At 50.5% G+C, this 11,911-nt stretch overlaps 5 protein-coding genes across 5 annotated transcripts; 3 read left to right on the plus strand and 2 right to left on the minus strand.

Annotated features, from left to right (window-relative positions):
* Positions 1 to 1,359: 1,359 nt before the first annotated feature.
* On the plus strand, positions 1,360 to 1,635 carry PHYSODRAFT_411633 (hypothetical protein; the record flags this gene model as incomplete). Its single annotated transcript, XM_009516461.1, has 1 exon — positions 1,360 to 1,635. A coding segment is annotated over one exon (276 nt), but the record flags the coding sequence as incomplete, so codon positions are not given.
* A 1,893-nt stretch (positions 1,636 to 3,528) lies between these two features.
* PHYSODRAFT_321283 (hypothetical protein) lies at positions 3,529 to 3,954 on the minus strand (the record flags this gene model as incomplete). Its single annotated transcript, XM_009516462.1, has 2 exons — positions 3,529 to 3,543; positions 3,631 to 3,954. 2 exons carry the CDS (start codon positions 3,952 to 3,954, stop codon positions 3,529 to 3,531), a joined length of 339 nt encoding a protein of 112 aa, XP_009514757.1.
* Positions 3,955 to 4,642: 688 nt separating this feature from the next.
* On the minus strand, positions 4,643 to 5,330 carry PHYSODRAFT_321284 (hypothetical protein; the record flags this gene model as incomplete). The annotated part of the gene is made up of 3 exons (XM_009516463.1): positions 4,643 to 4,654; positions 4,740 to 4,967; positions 5,022 to 5,330. The coding sequence occupies 3 exons, from the start codon at positions 5,328 to 5,330 to the stop codon at positions 4,643 to 4,645; spliced, it is 549 nt and encodes a 182-aa protein (XP_009514758.1).
* A 505-nt stretch (positions 5,331 to 5,835) lies between these two features.
* On the plus strand, positions 5,836 to 6,042 carry PHYSODRAFT_466585 (hypothetical protein; the record flags this gene model as incomplete). Its single annotated transcript, XM_009516464.1, has 1 exon — positions 5,836 to 6,042. A coding segment is annotated over one exon (207 nt), but the record flags the coding sequence as incomplete, so codon positions are not given.
* A 5,416-nt stretch (positions 6,043 to 11,458) lies between these two features.
* Positions 11,459 to 11,911, plus strand: PHYSODRAFT_321285 (hypothetical protein; the record flags this gene model as incomplete). Its single annotated transcript, XM_009516465.1, has 1 exon — positions 11,459 to 11,911. One exon carries the CDS (start codon positions 11,459 to 11,461, stop codon positions 11,909 to 11,911), a length of 453 nt encoding a protein of 150 aa, XP_009514760.1.

An 11,911-nucleotide genomic window follows, 5' to 3' on the forward strand; every position in this document is an offset into this window, starting at 1 on the left:
ACCGGTTTCAAGAAAATGTACCAGTTAGATGTCAAGAGGGGTCATTGTCTGACTTGACGTATCACGGATATAATCCAATTTGGTCTGCGACAGCACTTACGTTGCTTCCTATCCCAGTATAACTTTTAGCATACCCTTCTCTTTTTGACACACAAGAAGATGACTTCACCTTACAATCAATTTTCTTCTGTATGCATAGTTAATCAGAGAGATAAACTGAAAATATTATGCAATTTTCGTGGCATACATTGTTGCCAGGCTGGTATTGTGTGAATCCCCACACGTATTGACACGCGTCTAGGTGTATTAGATTGAATATTCCACTAAGACTTCGCCAAAAACTACTTCAATTGTTTTTAACGATGTGTGATCCTAGATGGGAGGTATAGCAACGATTTGGTATCCAATGCAAACTCTATCTAGCTGAGAACCAAATAGAGCTGTACCTGATGGTATGTCTTCTCCTGAGAAAAGGCTAGAAGCTAGCGCGAAAAGAATGACGACCGTGTATGAAACCGAAAAAAAAACCTAGTTCAAATTAATCGAGCTAGGAATGGCTCATGTGGTCCCATTACCCCTATTGTGGTTGGTGGTCCTAAAACCTTGCAATAGACTTAGTTTACAAATTTAATCCAATTAAATCACCCCTATATTGATTTTGACCTATTATATCGCTTGCGTAAAACCAAGCATATTGCAAGGTTTTACAACAATAATTGCAATAATTATTGGTAAACCCCTGCAAAATGATATATTATGTTGCGGGGTGCGGCGCAAAACCAAGCATTTATGCATGTTACTATGGGGACTTGAGTATACAAAATTCAAGTATAATATTGCTCACGAAAGGGTTACAAACCTAGCTGTAGTCGCTCAGGCATTATATCTACAAAGCCTTTGGATGGCATTATTCTTGCTTTGTGTGAGACCACATTGCGACGCGCGGGGATCCCCCGAGACCATATACTACTGGTGGTGTATTAATACAATTATGCACTACCTGATCCTGTACTTGTCGAACAACTTCGAACTCAACATTGTCGGCGTAACCGGTATGAACACAACAATCCACATCGCACAAGCTTTTATCTGCGGAGAGACGAAGCCTGATTCCCATTAAGCTCTACAGCGACTTCGAAACCTACAAGAGGGCATGGTATCCCGCCGCCGCAGGTAGACAGAGAGTTAGCTCTGCTCAACGCGCTGGAGATTTGATTTCCTTACTTGCAGGGGCTATTGAGCATCTGGCACATTTTTAAAGATGTTCAAGCCTATGCCCGCCATCACTCATTCCACAAGCAAGTTGACCCAAACACTGGGTGCCTGTGTGATTCTTTGCCTCCCGAAAGCTTTTGCCAAGCTTTGTCGCGCGTGGTGAACGCTCGGACAGAAGAAGATTTCAATTCCGGGCTGCATGAGCTATACCTTCTTGCTCCCGTAGATGCAGCTCACGTATCGGATGCATGGCTGGATATCTGGAAATACCGAATTGTGCGATGCTGGACGGATAGAGCCATGCACTTTGGCATGCACGCTTCTTCGCGGGTGGAAGGCTACCATGCCGCCATGACAGAGTGGCTTGGTACGTCGACGGGGGACGTTCTAACTGTTCATTCCAGGATGGAGCACTGGTGGCGCCAATCCATTGACAAACATTCGGTTAACGTCTTCAACGCGGAGGTGTACGTATCAAGGAGACTTCGCGCGACGTTCTTTGTTGCGGTCGTCAAAATTATTCATCGAAATGCGTTACATCGGTATCTTGAAACCCTACAACAGGGTACAGACCTACTACGGAAACGTACGGGTTCATACCAGCGGACGTTGGGACTTCGATGCGCCCACGCCTTCCACCAAAAGATGATCTCGCGTTTTCAGCTGGATCCGACGGATTTCCACTTGCACTGGTGGATCCATCGTAACCAAGCGTCACGTGAGCTATCGCCGCACATGATAGAGCCCGATCGTATTCACGACCGTAGAGCTCGACGTGCAGCGGAGCGCCGAGGTCAACGGCACATTACAATGCCGAGCTAAACGTCACAAAATATACAGCCACCACTTATTCTTTGAGACCCTTGGGTGGGGGGTCTATACACCAGTCAACTTCGGAGCCGTCACCCAAGGCACTGGTCAGCCCTGGATGCACACTCACTTACGCGCACCACGCTCACAGATTGAGGGAACAATACAAAATATAGTTCAGTCCTATCACACAGTAGTCAATCAATTCGGTCTGGGGGGTGACCTCAACCACCAAAGACACACAGTAGGGAATATGAAATGGATGCCCGGTTAGAGCACGCAAATAGAAAATAAAGCTCTCACAGGTCACTCCGGGGCGCGAAACCCCAGTCACTGCCGACTTTGCCTTGGTACCTTTGAGTCCCCAGTACACCAGTGCTCGCTACACCAGTGAGGCCTTGGAAGCGTCCCTAAACTGGCTTAGACCGCGCGCAGGCAGTCACCTGGAGGGCTCTTGAAGACGTCAAAGTCGGGGTGCTACTTCTGCCCCGAGCACAGAGTCGTCCGCGTGTTCTTCGGCAAATTGGTTTCTGTTTAGATCTTACGTTGGCTAGCTATCTTCTATCACTTCGCTGACTTTAATGTAGGTTTCACTATGCTTGGCTTGTCTTGAGTATGCTTGTGCTTCTTGGCAGTTCTTCAGTATGCTTGTCTTGGTTTCGGTATGCGGAGACTTGTTGACGGCGACATACACTCATCAGATGATGACGGAGGTATCTGGGTACATCGTCTCATTGTCTTGGAACTGGACCTCTCCCTTGGATCTGCGGCTCATTCGGTGCCGCCCGTGGATCTAGGGGGATCTTGGTCTCGTCTGGTCTGGATCGACGCCGCTGTGCGAATACACGCGGCGCGCACTGGACTTGTTCTTGGTTCGTCTACATCCAGTGTGGGCACGGGGGGCCGGGCCGAATGAACGATCCGGTCTGTCCCCATCCGGTGTGGCACTTCTTCATTTGGTACGCTATCACCGGGTGCACCACGATCCGGTCCGGACAACACGAGGCTTCATCCAGCAGGGTCTTGCGTGGGCATGATCGTGTCTGGTGGGGACGATTCAGTGGGGTAGCCCGACAACTTGACTGAGCCAATGCAGGCAGTGGCCAGAATACGTTCGCTGGCCACACTTTCGCGCCTTGGGCCTATCCTGCAGTTAGGGAAGTCGGCGGACGGACAGGATGCGTGACTCCACACCGAATATGAGCGCTCATCCGGTGGGCGCATCTCCAATCCTGTGAGCCCATGCTTGCTGCAAGTGCCGGGTCCCACCAAATCTCCACACACATCCACAATCCACACGTCACACTCGTCCACCGGATTTCCATCTCATGCGACCAATCACTGCTCACCAAAGGGTCCACGTATCCATGGGGTCGGACATGGGTGCAGACAAAAATCTGTTTCCACATCGTGTCAGAATTCAACCACACGACGGACTGGATTTCTGATGCCCCGATGCCAATTCATCTCATCCCTGCTCGTTATTTTCCCGCAGCAACAGCTTTACTTCGTCTTCGTCTATGAAACCACGCAAGGTCGCATAGCCAATGTGCCAAAATGTAGCCATCTCGTTAATTGACCAAGGTCGAGTGGCCTCAGCCGTACGCTCACTCGTGACCTAATAGAGATTGCGCAGCGCACCATGTACATGGCGCTGAATCGCAGGACTCTTAGGTTCGTCTTCAGCATCTCCCACGTCAACCGTTGCAGCGGGAGTCCCCACTCATCACCGGCGGCCTCATCCGCATCCTCGTCCGCGTTTCCGTCCGCGCCGTCGTCCACCGCTTCCGGCTCTTCCTCCTCACTCGAAGACGATCCTTTAGTCGCCCGGCTAGCCCGCTCCTGGCAGTCTTCATTAGCGGGGCGAGCTCGCAAAATCGCTTCGATTGACGTCATCCGTCCTTCCATCGTCTGCAGCCTCTCGCCCATCGCTTGGAGACGTGCCAAAATGGTACGCGCTGTGCAACAAGAAAACCATCCAAGGCATTCACCCGTAATTTTCCAGTTGAGTCCATATGGAGTGTATGGAGTGGCTCAGTGGCCTTGGCTCCCACCATGTTCTTATAGGACATTCTTGTGTCTTTCATTTGGGCGCATGTCTTACAAAGAAATGAAACTTCTGCAGTTCAGAGTATGGTATTTTGACAGCCCAGCAATTTTCTCGTTACTTAGTGTTCGGATTAATCGTTCTTTACCAACGTGCCCGAGCCGCAAGTGCCATTCTTTCAGGATATTGCGAAATTGGTGGCTTTGAACACTAACAACGCTTGTCCGCTCGGGTTTAACGTTCAGTAAGCAATAATCTTCACTTATAGCTACTGCACAAACAGCAGCTCAAGTTATTTCCTATGAAAAGGAATAAATCTCCAGATTTTTACTGGATGGGTCTGTAACCTTGCTTAGCCAAATAGTATGCACTTAGTAAATTACTGTCGCATGTCCGGTCATATGAAATTTCCGCTAACTTCAACGCACTCAAATATCCTTCAGAGTTCAAAACATTCAGCTTTATTGATCCCTTAAGTGCACAATATAGGCGAAACGGTACCATTACCGTAAGTGAAGACGTGACTTTGGTCGCGCTGAAGGCTTTTCGTGAACCAGCTTCGGCCTGATGTTATTCCTCGGCCTGCACTAGTGTCAACGACACACATATCATCCGTTAGCTTTAGGTTCCGTAAATAACTTAAATATGGCGGATGAAATTTACGAACCATGGCCTCGAACTCTTCCATGTCTTTTGGTGGCGGCGTCTCAGCCGACTTGCCTTCGTCCTGCTTCTCGGGGTCCAGGCTGTTGATGTCGTCAATCAATTGGTCCTCGTGACCCTTCTCAAGCGTCGTCTTATCGTCCTTGCTGAGCTTCCTTTTCCTTTCAGCCACCGCAGCCTTGAGAGTGTTGATCGGTACTGCCTTCTTGGTCTTCTTAGCGCCCGGGGCCGTCTTTATGTCCGTCCGGAAAAGAGGTCCTCCTTAGCGGTTCGGGTCCCCGTCGACCTCCTTCGTGACGCAGTCCGACTTAAAGTGTCCTGCTTCAAAGCGATAGAAGCAAGTTATGTGGCCCTCGGTACCAGTGGGCTTTCTTTTCTGTCCATCCACCTTGGCTCGGACGTTGTTGGTGTGCGTGGCCTGAGTTTTGCTCATAAGGCTCACGTCCGTCTTTGACTTGTCGCCGAAGATTCGGCGCAAAGTCCCTTCCACCTTGTCCGTTGTGATGTCCGCCTTGGTCATCAAGATGGAGGACGCCCAGTACTCGCTTGGCAGTTGCGACAGAACTTCGATGCAAAGCCAGGACTCGGACATCATGTCTTGGTTAAATAGCTTCCAAGTCTTACTGGTGATCTCATTCCTTGCCCTCTTAAGTCGCGCGAACAGGGTCCTTAAGTCGCACCAGGGCCTGCATGATAACTTAGTCAGAGACCTTGTCAGCTCAATCAAACTAGCCGCGTCATCTTGGCTAAAATCTTTTTCGAGGAGCCCGATCACCTCACATGCTATTACGTGGCTATCTATCGTGAAGCACTCGCTCCACAACAATGTGAAATGAGGTGTCGTGGTGATGAACAACTGGCCTGGCGAACGCTGCACGTGCGTCGGCGACGGTCGCCCGGATACGTGCCCAAATCCGGGAAGCCACTATTGCTGCTCGTCGGACAATTGTATCTTCAAAGGTCGCTGCTGTAACGGGATCTACGAAACATGCGATGTGGAAATGTTAGCGTCCCGCACTAAGGGTTGAGCGTTAATGCGACGGACACCCTTCCGGTTAGCACTGACGGATCCCAACTGTGGAGAGGATCAACGGCACTAGAACTACGTTGTAGCCGTGCAGTCGCCGACCCAGGGCAATGGACCGCTGTATATCAACGCCGAAAAGCGGGGAACCGTCGAGAGATTCATCAACCACAGTTGTGGCCCAAACACCGAGTTCGTGGAGCCCATCTACGATCGCAACGTGCAAGTCGTAGTCAACACTACCATCTCTTGCGGGCGAAGCAAGCACCATAGACTACGGTAAGACGTGGTTCGTTCACACATGCCGCACGACCAGATGCCGTGATCTCCGGAACGTTTATCGCGAGTAGGAGGGCTTTATGAGGTAATCCCGTAGTGAGGTAGGATACAGAAGAACAGGACGAAACTATTGATACCCACTCAAGCAATTATACCACGAATTGTCGGCAAGATACTCAAGTAGGTCATTTGAATCAAAATACTTTTGGCATAATATCGCAACGATGATATCGCATCCAAAAACGATGATATTGCATTCAAAAACGACCATACTGTATCTGAAAACGATGGGACTTGTTTAGTACCCGCCCACTTAACAAAAGTGAAAGAATACGAACCCCTCGCTTACATCCGCCATAATTAACAATCGCCAAACACCCGTAGTAAGCATTGAAGCGGAGACAAAAGCCTAACCGATTTGGTGTACCACACGAATGGACTTGTGTGATATTGAGCACGAGGAGCTACGTCATGGCGGCTGATGGTACTCAAGCTCAATTAAGGTGCCCGAAAACTGTGACGGTATTTCGCAACACGTACAGTACTACCCAAGCTGTTGATGATACATAAAGGGTTTGTTCGCACAATCACGGTAATTTGCTACTCGAAGTACCGCACATAGGTTTATAGTGTCTGTGTATGGAGTACAGTAAGCAGCCCTCACACATGGAATCGTGACAAGTCAGGCTCATTGTCGGGGGTGCGGCTAAGATGGACAGTCGATTCTGGATGTTTTGCATACTCCATGACCATGACGCAAGACTGCGCTTGGGCACGGAAGGACATCGCTCGCGATGGCGCCGCGCGAAGGGCGAATGATTTGTACGTAGTCAGCGGGGGAAGGAGTTGCGGCGCAAGTACTAACAGTACCCTCGCGATTCGGTAATTAACGAAGATGAAGAAGACGAGGACCCTTGGGGTGAAGACGACTTACTAAAGATGTGCCTGCGCAAGCCATAGTTACAAATATATGGCGCCCCCGACTCAGAGTTCCTGAAGCGGACTCACGCCGGGCATGTCAAGCGTATATGAGCAGCTCAACGCCAGCGCAACCGGCAAACCTAGCAGCAGAAACAACGCACCCGTGCAGAGACATTTCACGCCAAGTTGTCGCAACTCTGTCGCTATAATTCGCCCCCTATGAGGGTTCACGAGGCAAACCAGAGTCAATGAGAGCTGCTGTAAGTGAAGTGGATAAAAAGCCGTAGTCCGATGACATAGCTAATCACGTACGGAGATAGTTTCTTCCTTTTTTCCCATGGTTTAACTACGCGTACAGTATGATGAGCTGTATAACAATCTAAACCGGTAAAACACCTGCTTGCATTTACCGTACTGACGTTAACTTGCTCTCATGCATGCAGACGCGAAGCCACCAAAGCAAACGCGTAGTGACATAATAAAGTAACAGCACACAAACGCCATGGCGCATGGTGTTATGCAAAATTAATAACCATCGTGAGGGGCTCAAGCAAAACTACTCCATCGAAAGAGCTTCTTTGTTTAGCATCGGCCTTACACCAGACGTCGTTCCAGCTACAGCGGCCGCACTATCAGATAGAGATACGGCTTCTTCTTTTTTGGTGTACAATGCTTCGGTTGACGAGAATGCGCTTCCCCTGGGCGCTCACACGGTTAGAGGCAAGACTCGCATGCAACAAATGGATGCGAACTTTCTCCAATACTTGCAATGACACCTCCCATCAGAGACGTCGACAAGCCATCCTTCGGTAGGTTGGCTGTTGTACTCCATGCGCGCGTAGTTGGATCTCATCTAAGCCGTAACAGCAAGGTACTCCACCGTCCGCTTCTTTGAAGGAATGTAAAACCGAGGTGCTGGACGGGGTACCACTCGAACTTGTCTTCGGATTGGGCGGTTCACAAGCAGCGGTTGAAGCTGAAGCAACTTGGCTTTTTATGGTGTTTGGTCCTGCACAGAAGTGGCGTGGTTAGCCTGGGGTTCAAACGAAATGGGCGCCTCTGTGAGATTCGTCCCCACAGCACTCCGATAGAACTCTGATCAAGGGGCCCATTTTTAGACGCGCCCTCAACGTGTAGTCGTGCTTGATAACGCGGTTGAATTGTTACACTGGGTTGTTAGTGGTAGCGAATCCAAGGTCCCGTGTAACAGCACTGCCACCTTGAGTAACGGTAATTCATTCAATGCACAGTAAATATGCTGCAAACACAGCAAGCTCATTCCACTTACTCCACTCCTTCAAGCAGAAGTCCGTTACGTAGTTCAGCTTGTCAACACTAGAACCGAAGTGCATGTCGTATATGTGCGCGAGAACGCCATGCGCCAGTCGGCCCGGGATAGACTTCGTCCTTTCCTGCACCTTCTTTATGACGTGGAACAAGCACATCGCAAGATGAAATCCGAGTCGAAGCGAACCCACTCACTCCAGAGCATCCATCTGTCCATACTCCGCGTCTCCCATCCCAAATTTCAACCGAACTCGATTTACGGTCACCTCCGAGTATATTGAGCGAAAGGCAAGTAGTACCATTGTGCAGATAGCTCCAATACGCTGTGATACGATGCCGAAAGCCACTAAATGGAATTTGCGTGCTCAATTCGAAATTCCCATGATGAGAACGGGATAATTGACCTGAGATAATCGCAACGATGTGGAAGATGAAGCAGCTTGGATCACGGTCCAGGTATTTCAGTAGTGCTTTGGCAGTGATACCCACAACGAAACGTTTCTCATCCGACCCATCTCCAACGACGAGTTTACAATCGGAGGTTTTGCCATTCGCGAACGATATTGGTGTCGATTCGTCCTTGCCCTCTTGGCAGGCCATCGCTGGCACTGTCTTGGATATGTCTTCGTGTTCGTCGTTACTGCCTTGCTGCGTCTTGGAATATGAGTCTGGACCGCACGCGGGCGGAGAAGTCGGTCACCCTCCAAGCCGAACTTGACCCGCCACGCATTTCGAACACGAATCGGTTTGATTCGTTGAGCAGTAAGCTTCTGGCAAAAGTCCTTCTGCTGGCGGGTTAGCCCTGCTTTTTTAGGGGATCGAACATCTGTGAATTAATTGCCTGCTTTAAGCACAGTCACCTTCCGCGATCGAGAGCAGGCCATCACGTTTCCGCGCCATCCACAACGAAGCTGGAGGCACATCGTCTTGCACGAGGCTGACGTGCACCTAAGCAACTGGTTCTTCATCGTGTGCTCGGCTGGATCGGTACCGATAGTGCACGGGGGCTGGTTGCATCTTGTAACGGCCATCGGCTTCATTGAATATGTGACATAGTGCCGTACAAAAATCCGGGACCACCAGATGAACCTATGGGGCTCACCTGGGGTCTCTTGCGCTTGCTATCCTTTCGGAGCGCGACCACTCACGGCGAAACCACTCGAATTCACTGCGATACCGAATAGATCTTGGGATCTGTCTGTACCATCTTGGCCCGATCGGTGTTGCACGACCTTGGATACTTGATTTCCGGCTGTTTGAAGAGGCGGGGCGCGTGTCCCTGCTACGTGACCCTTGGCACATCTCGAAAGATTTCGCGATCCTTCACAAAGATCCAATTGTCCGCCAGGTCGACTTCCACCCGGAGCTTCTCCGTGTCGAGCCGGGATCAGATCTAACCTTTGTTTTCTAAGCTCTATTCAATATCAGTTTACATTTCCGCAGCAAACTAACAAGCATTCGCGTCTTCCTGGCACAAGGACCTCAAGGCTCGCCAAAGGTATAGTGAACCTGAGCGGGTTATGTCGTGTGGGGGTTAGGGTGAAGGGTGAACTCCGTTGACTGTATGGGTGAGCTACCCGTGTCTGTATCATGTATATTACCATCTGCATGTGTGATTCACTTGATGAGTGTGCATGGAACCGTGAGGGCGTCTGCGGTCGGGCTAGTCTAGAATGGTCCGCCCGGAGGTGTTCTTCGGCCATGTGCATGAGAGTGGGGAGTATGCACTGGGAGCGTTAGCTGATGCAGCCATCCATGCTGTTATCGTTAAAGATTCTCAGGGGCAAGAATGGTGCCGAGAAGGGAATATTTTTGATCTTACTTTAGTTGAAACATTTGGAGTCATGCATGTGGAGCCTGCTTCCTCACTATGATGGCCCCAAGAGACCGGTGGGTTGGCGCAGGTTTTAAATCCGCCAATGCGGGCTGTGTGTGCATGCGGCAGTATCACACGCTTTACGAGCGCCTCTGATTGGCTGCGATGTGGCGGCGAGAAGTTAGTTTTAGCCGCTTCCCTCTGACGGGATGATGTCTAGGCTTGTGCGGATGAGGGGGGGGCGTTTGCACGTGTCGACAAACGTGCCAGTGGTGTATGGTCTGTATGGAACACGGTTGATACCGGCAGGGACGACGTGCTCGAAGTATATGGTGGCATTGGTGTGCATTTCTAACTGTGAGTGTACATGTGTCTAGCACCAACTGGACGTGTGTATGCGAACTCAATTGGGTGAATTGTTCGGGTGGAGAGGTCCTAGCGGAGAATTCGGTGGGAACTCTTTGTGGTGGCCAATGTATATTTTTACATTGTTTTCTTTTCTTTTGACACGTGGTGGGAACCCATACGGATGCATGCCGTTTGGCGCTATCGCTAGGGTCGGTTGTGTAGTGTTGCCTCTCGGTGCTGGTCGAGCGTATGTATCTGATGGTCATTCTTCAAGTGGAGTCTCCGCTCGGAGATTTTCACAAGTCACTATGTCACAAATTAAGCAGCTCGTTCGCCGTATCTTACCCCAAGGCGTTTGCCAGCTCTCTCCAGTCGATTGTTGTCGGCATCCTGTGCCTGTGGTGAGAAAAAATGGGGGGGGGAGAAATGTGCGAAATGCAGTAACTCTTTTGGTGTACTATGAATGACTGGTGTTGCCTAGACCAGTATAGCTTTGAGCGATTTTGAAGCCGTTATGCGTATGTTCCATCACGCCAGTCGAAACCCGTAGTCAGAGAATGTTACGACGGTGGGTATACATACACGGGTTTGACGCCTTTAGAATCCAGAATACTGAATATAGATGATGAGGGGCTACAATGAACACTAATTTTTTTGTGTATGTTGAATCACTCAAACCCGGACAGATGACAGGTTCTACAAGTAGCTAGCACCTCCCTAGTTCCCAAACTAACGTCCTCCAGCTCAATGCATACACGTATTGACGTACCATGAGAGAGCCAGCTACCCCTTCTTTGTCGTTGTGAGGTGGTAGCATGATTTTGGGAAGTGATATCGACAGCGGGGCCCGCTATACAGAGCGGGCGTTCATACAAAAATCAAGTTTTACTAATCATGTGGTAGATGAGCGGGCAATCACACATTGCAAAAACGAGTCGCACGTCGGAGATTGTCGAAAGTTGGTACAATCCGAAGCCAGTGAGAATCACTCACAGAGTCTCTCGCAGATCATCAAGCAGAAACGTTCCTCCACCCCCTCCCCCTGAACATGAGCCCTGCTGGTGAAGCCCAGCGCACGTCAAGCCAGACTGCCAAATCGTCTGCCTTCAACGCGACCCAGGGTCCAGCTCGATGCACCCCGCGCGCAAGCAAACGACGCGACCAACCGGTGCGCCCAGGCAATTCGCCTGCACCTCCAACGAAGAAGCAAGCTGCGCCTGCAAGTCCCGATCGCTCGGACTCATCGGACACACACTCAGCGGGCGCACACGCGGCGTCCTCGCCGTCGGCGCCCTACCGTTCGACGGCGGCACGCTGTCGTAGGGGCAAAGGCCCGTTTAGAGCTAGGGCTGGCCGTAGCGGCTCAAAGGCCGGCAAGGGTCAAGGAAAGCAAGTCCCCGTCGAAGCGAAGAACGTCCGTGCGTCATCTTCCATCACTAGCATCACTCTGGCGGACTTCCACCCAAGCTCCACCATTTATTGCGGCGGCGACGCCATGTGA

This window comes from Phytophthora sojae, assembly GCF_000149755.1.
Source record: "Phytophthora sojae unplaced genomic scaffold PHYSOscaffold_1, whole genome shotgun sequence".
Lineage (NCBI taxonomy): Eukaryota > Oomycota > Peronosporomycetes > Peronosporales > Peronosporaceae > Phytophthora > Phytophthora sojae.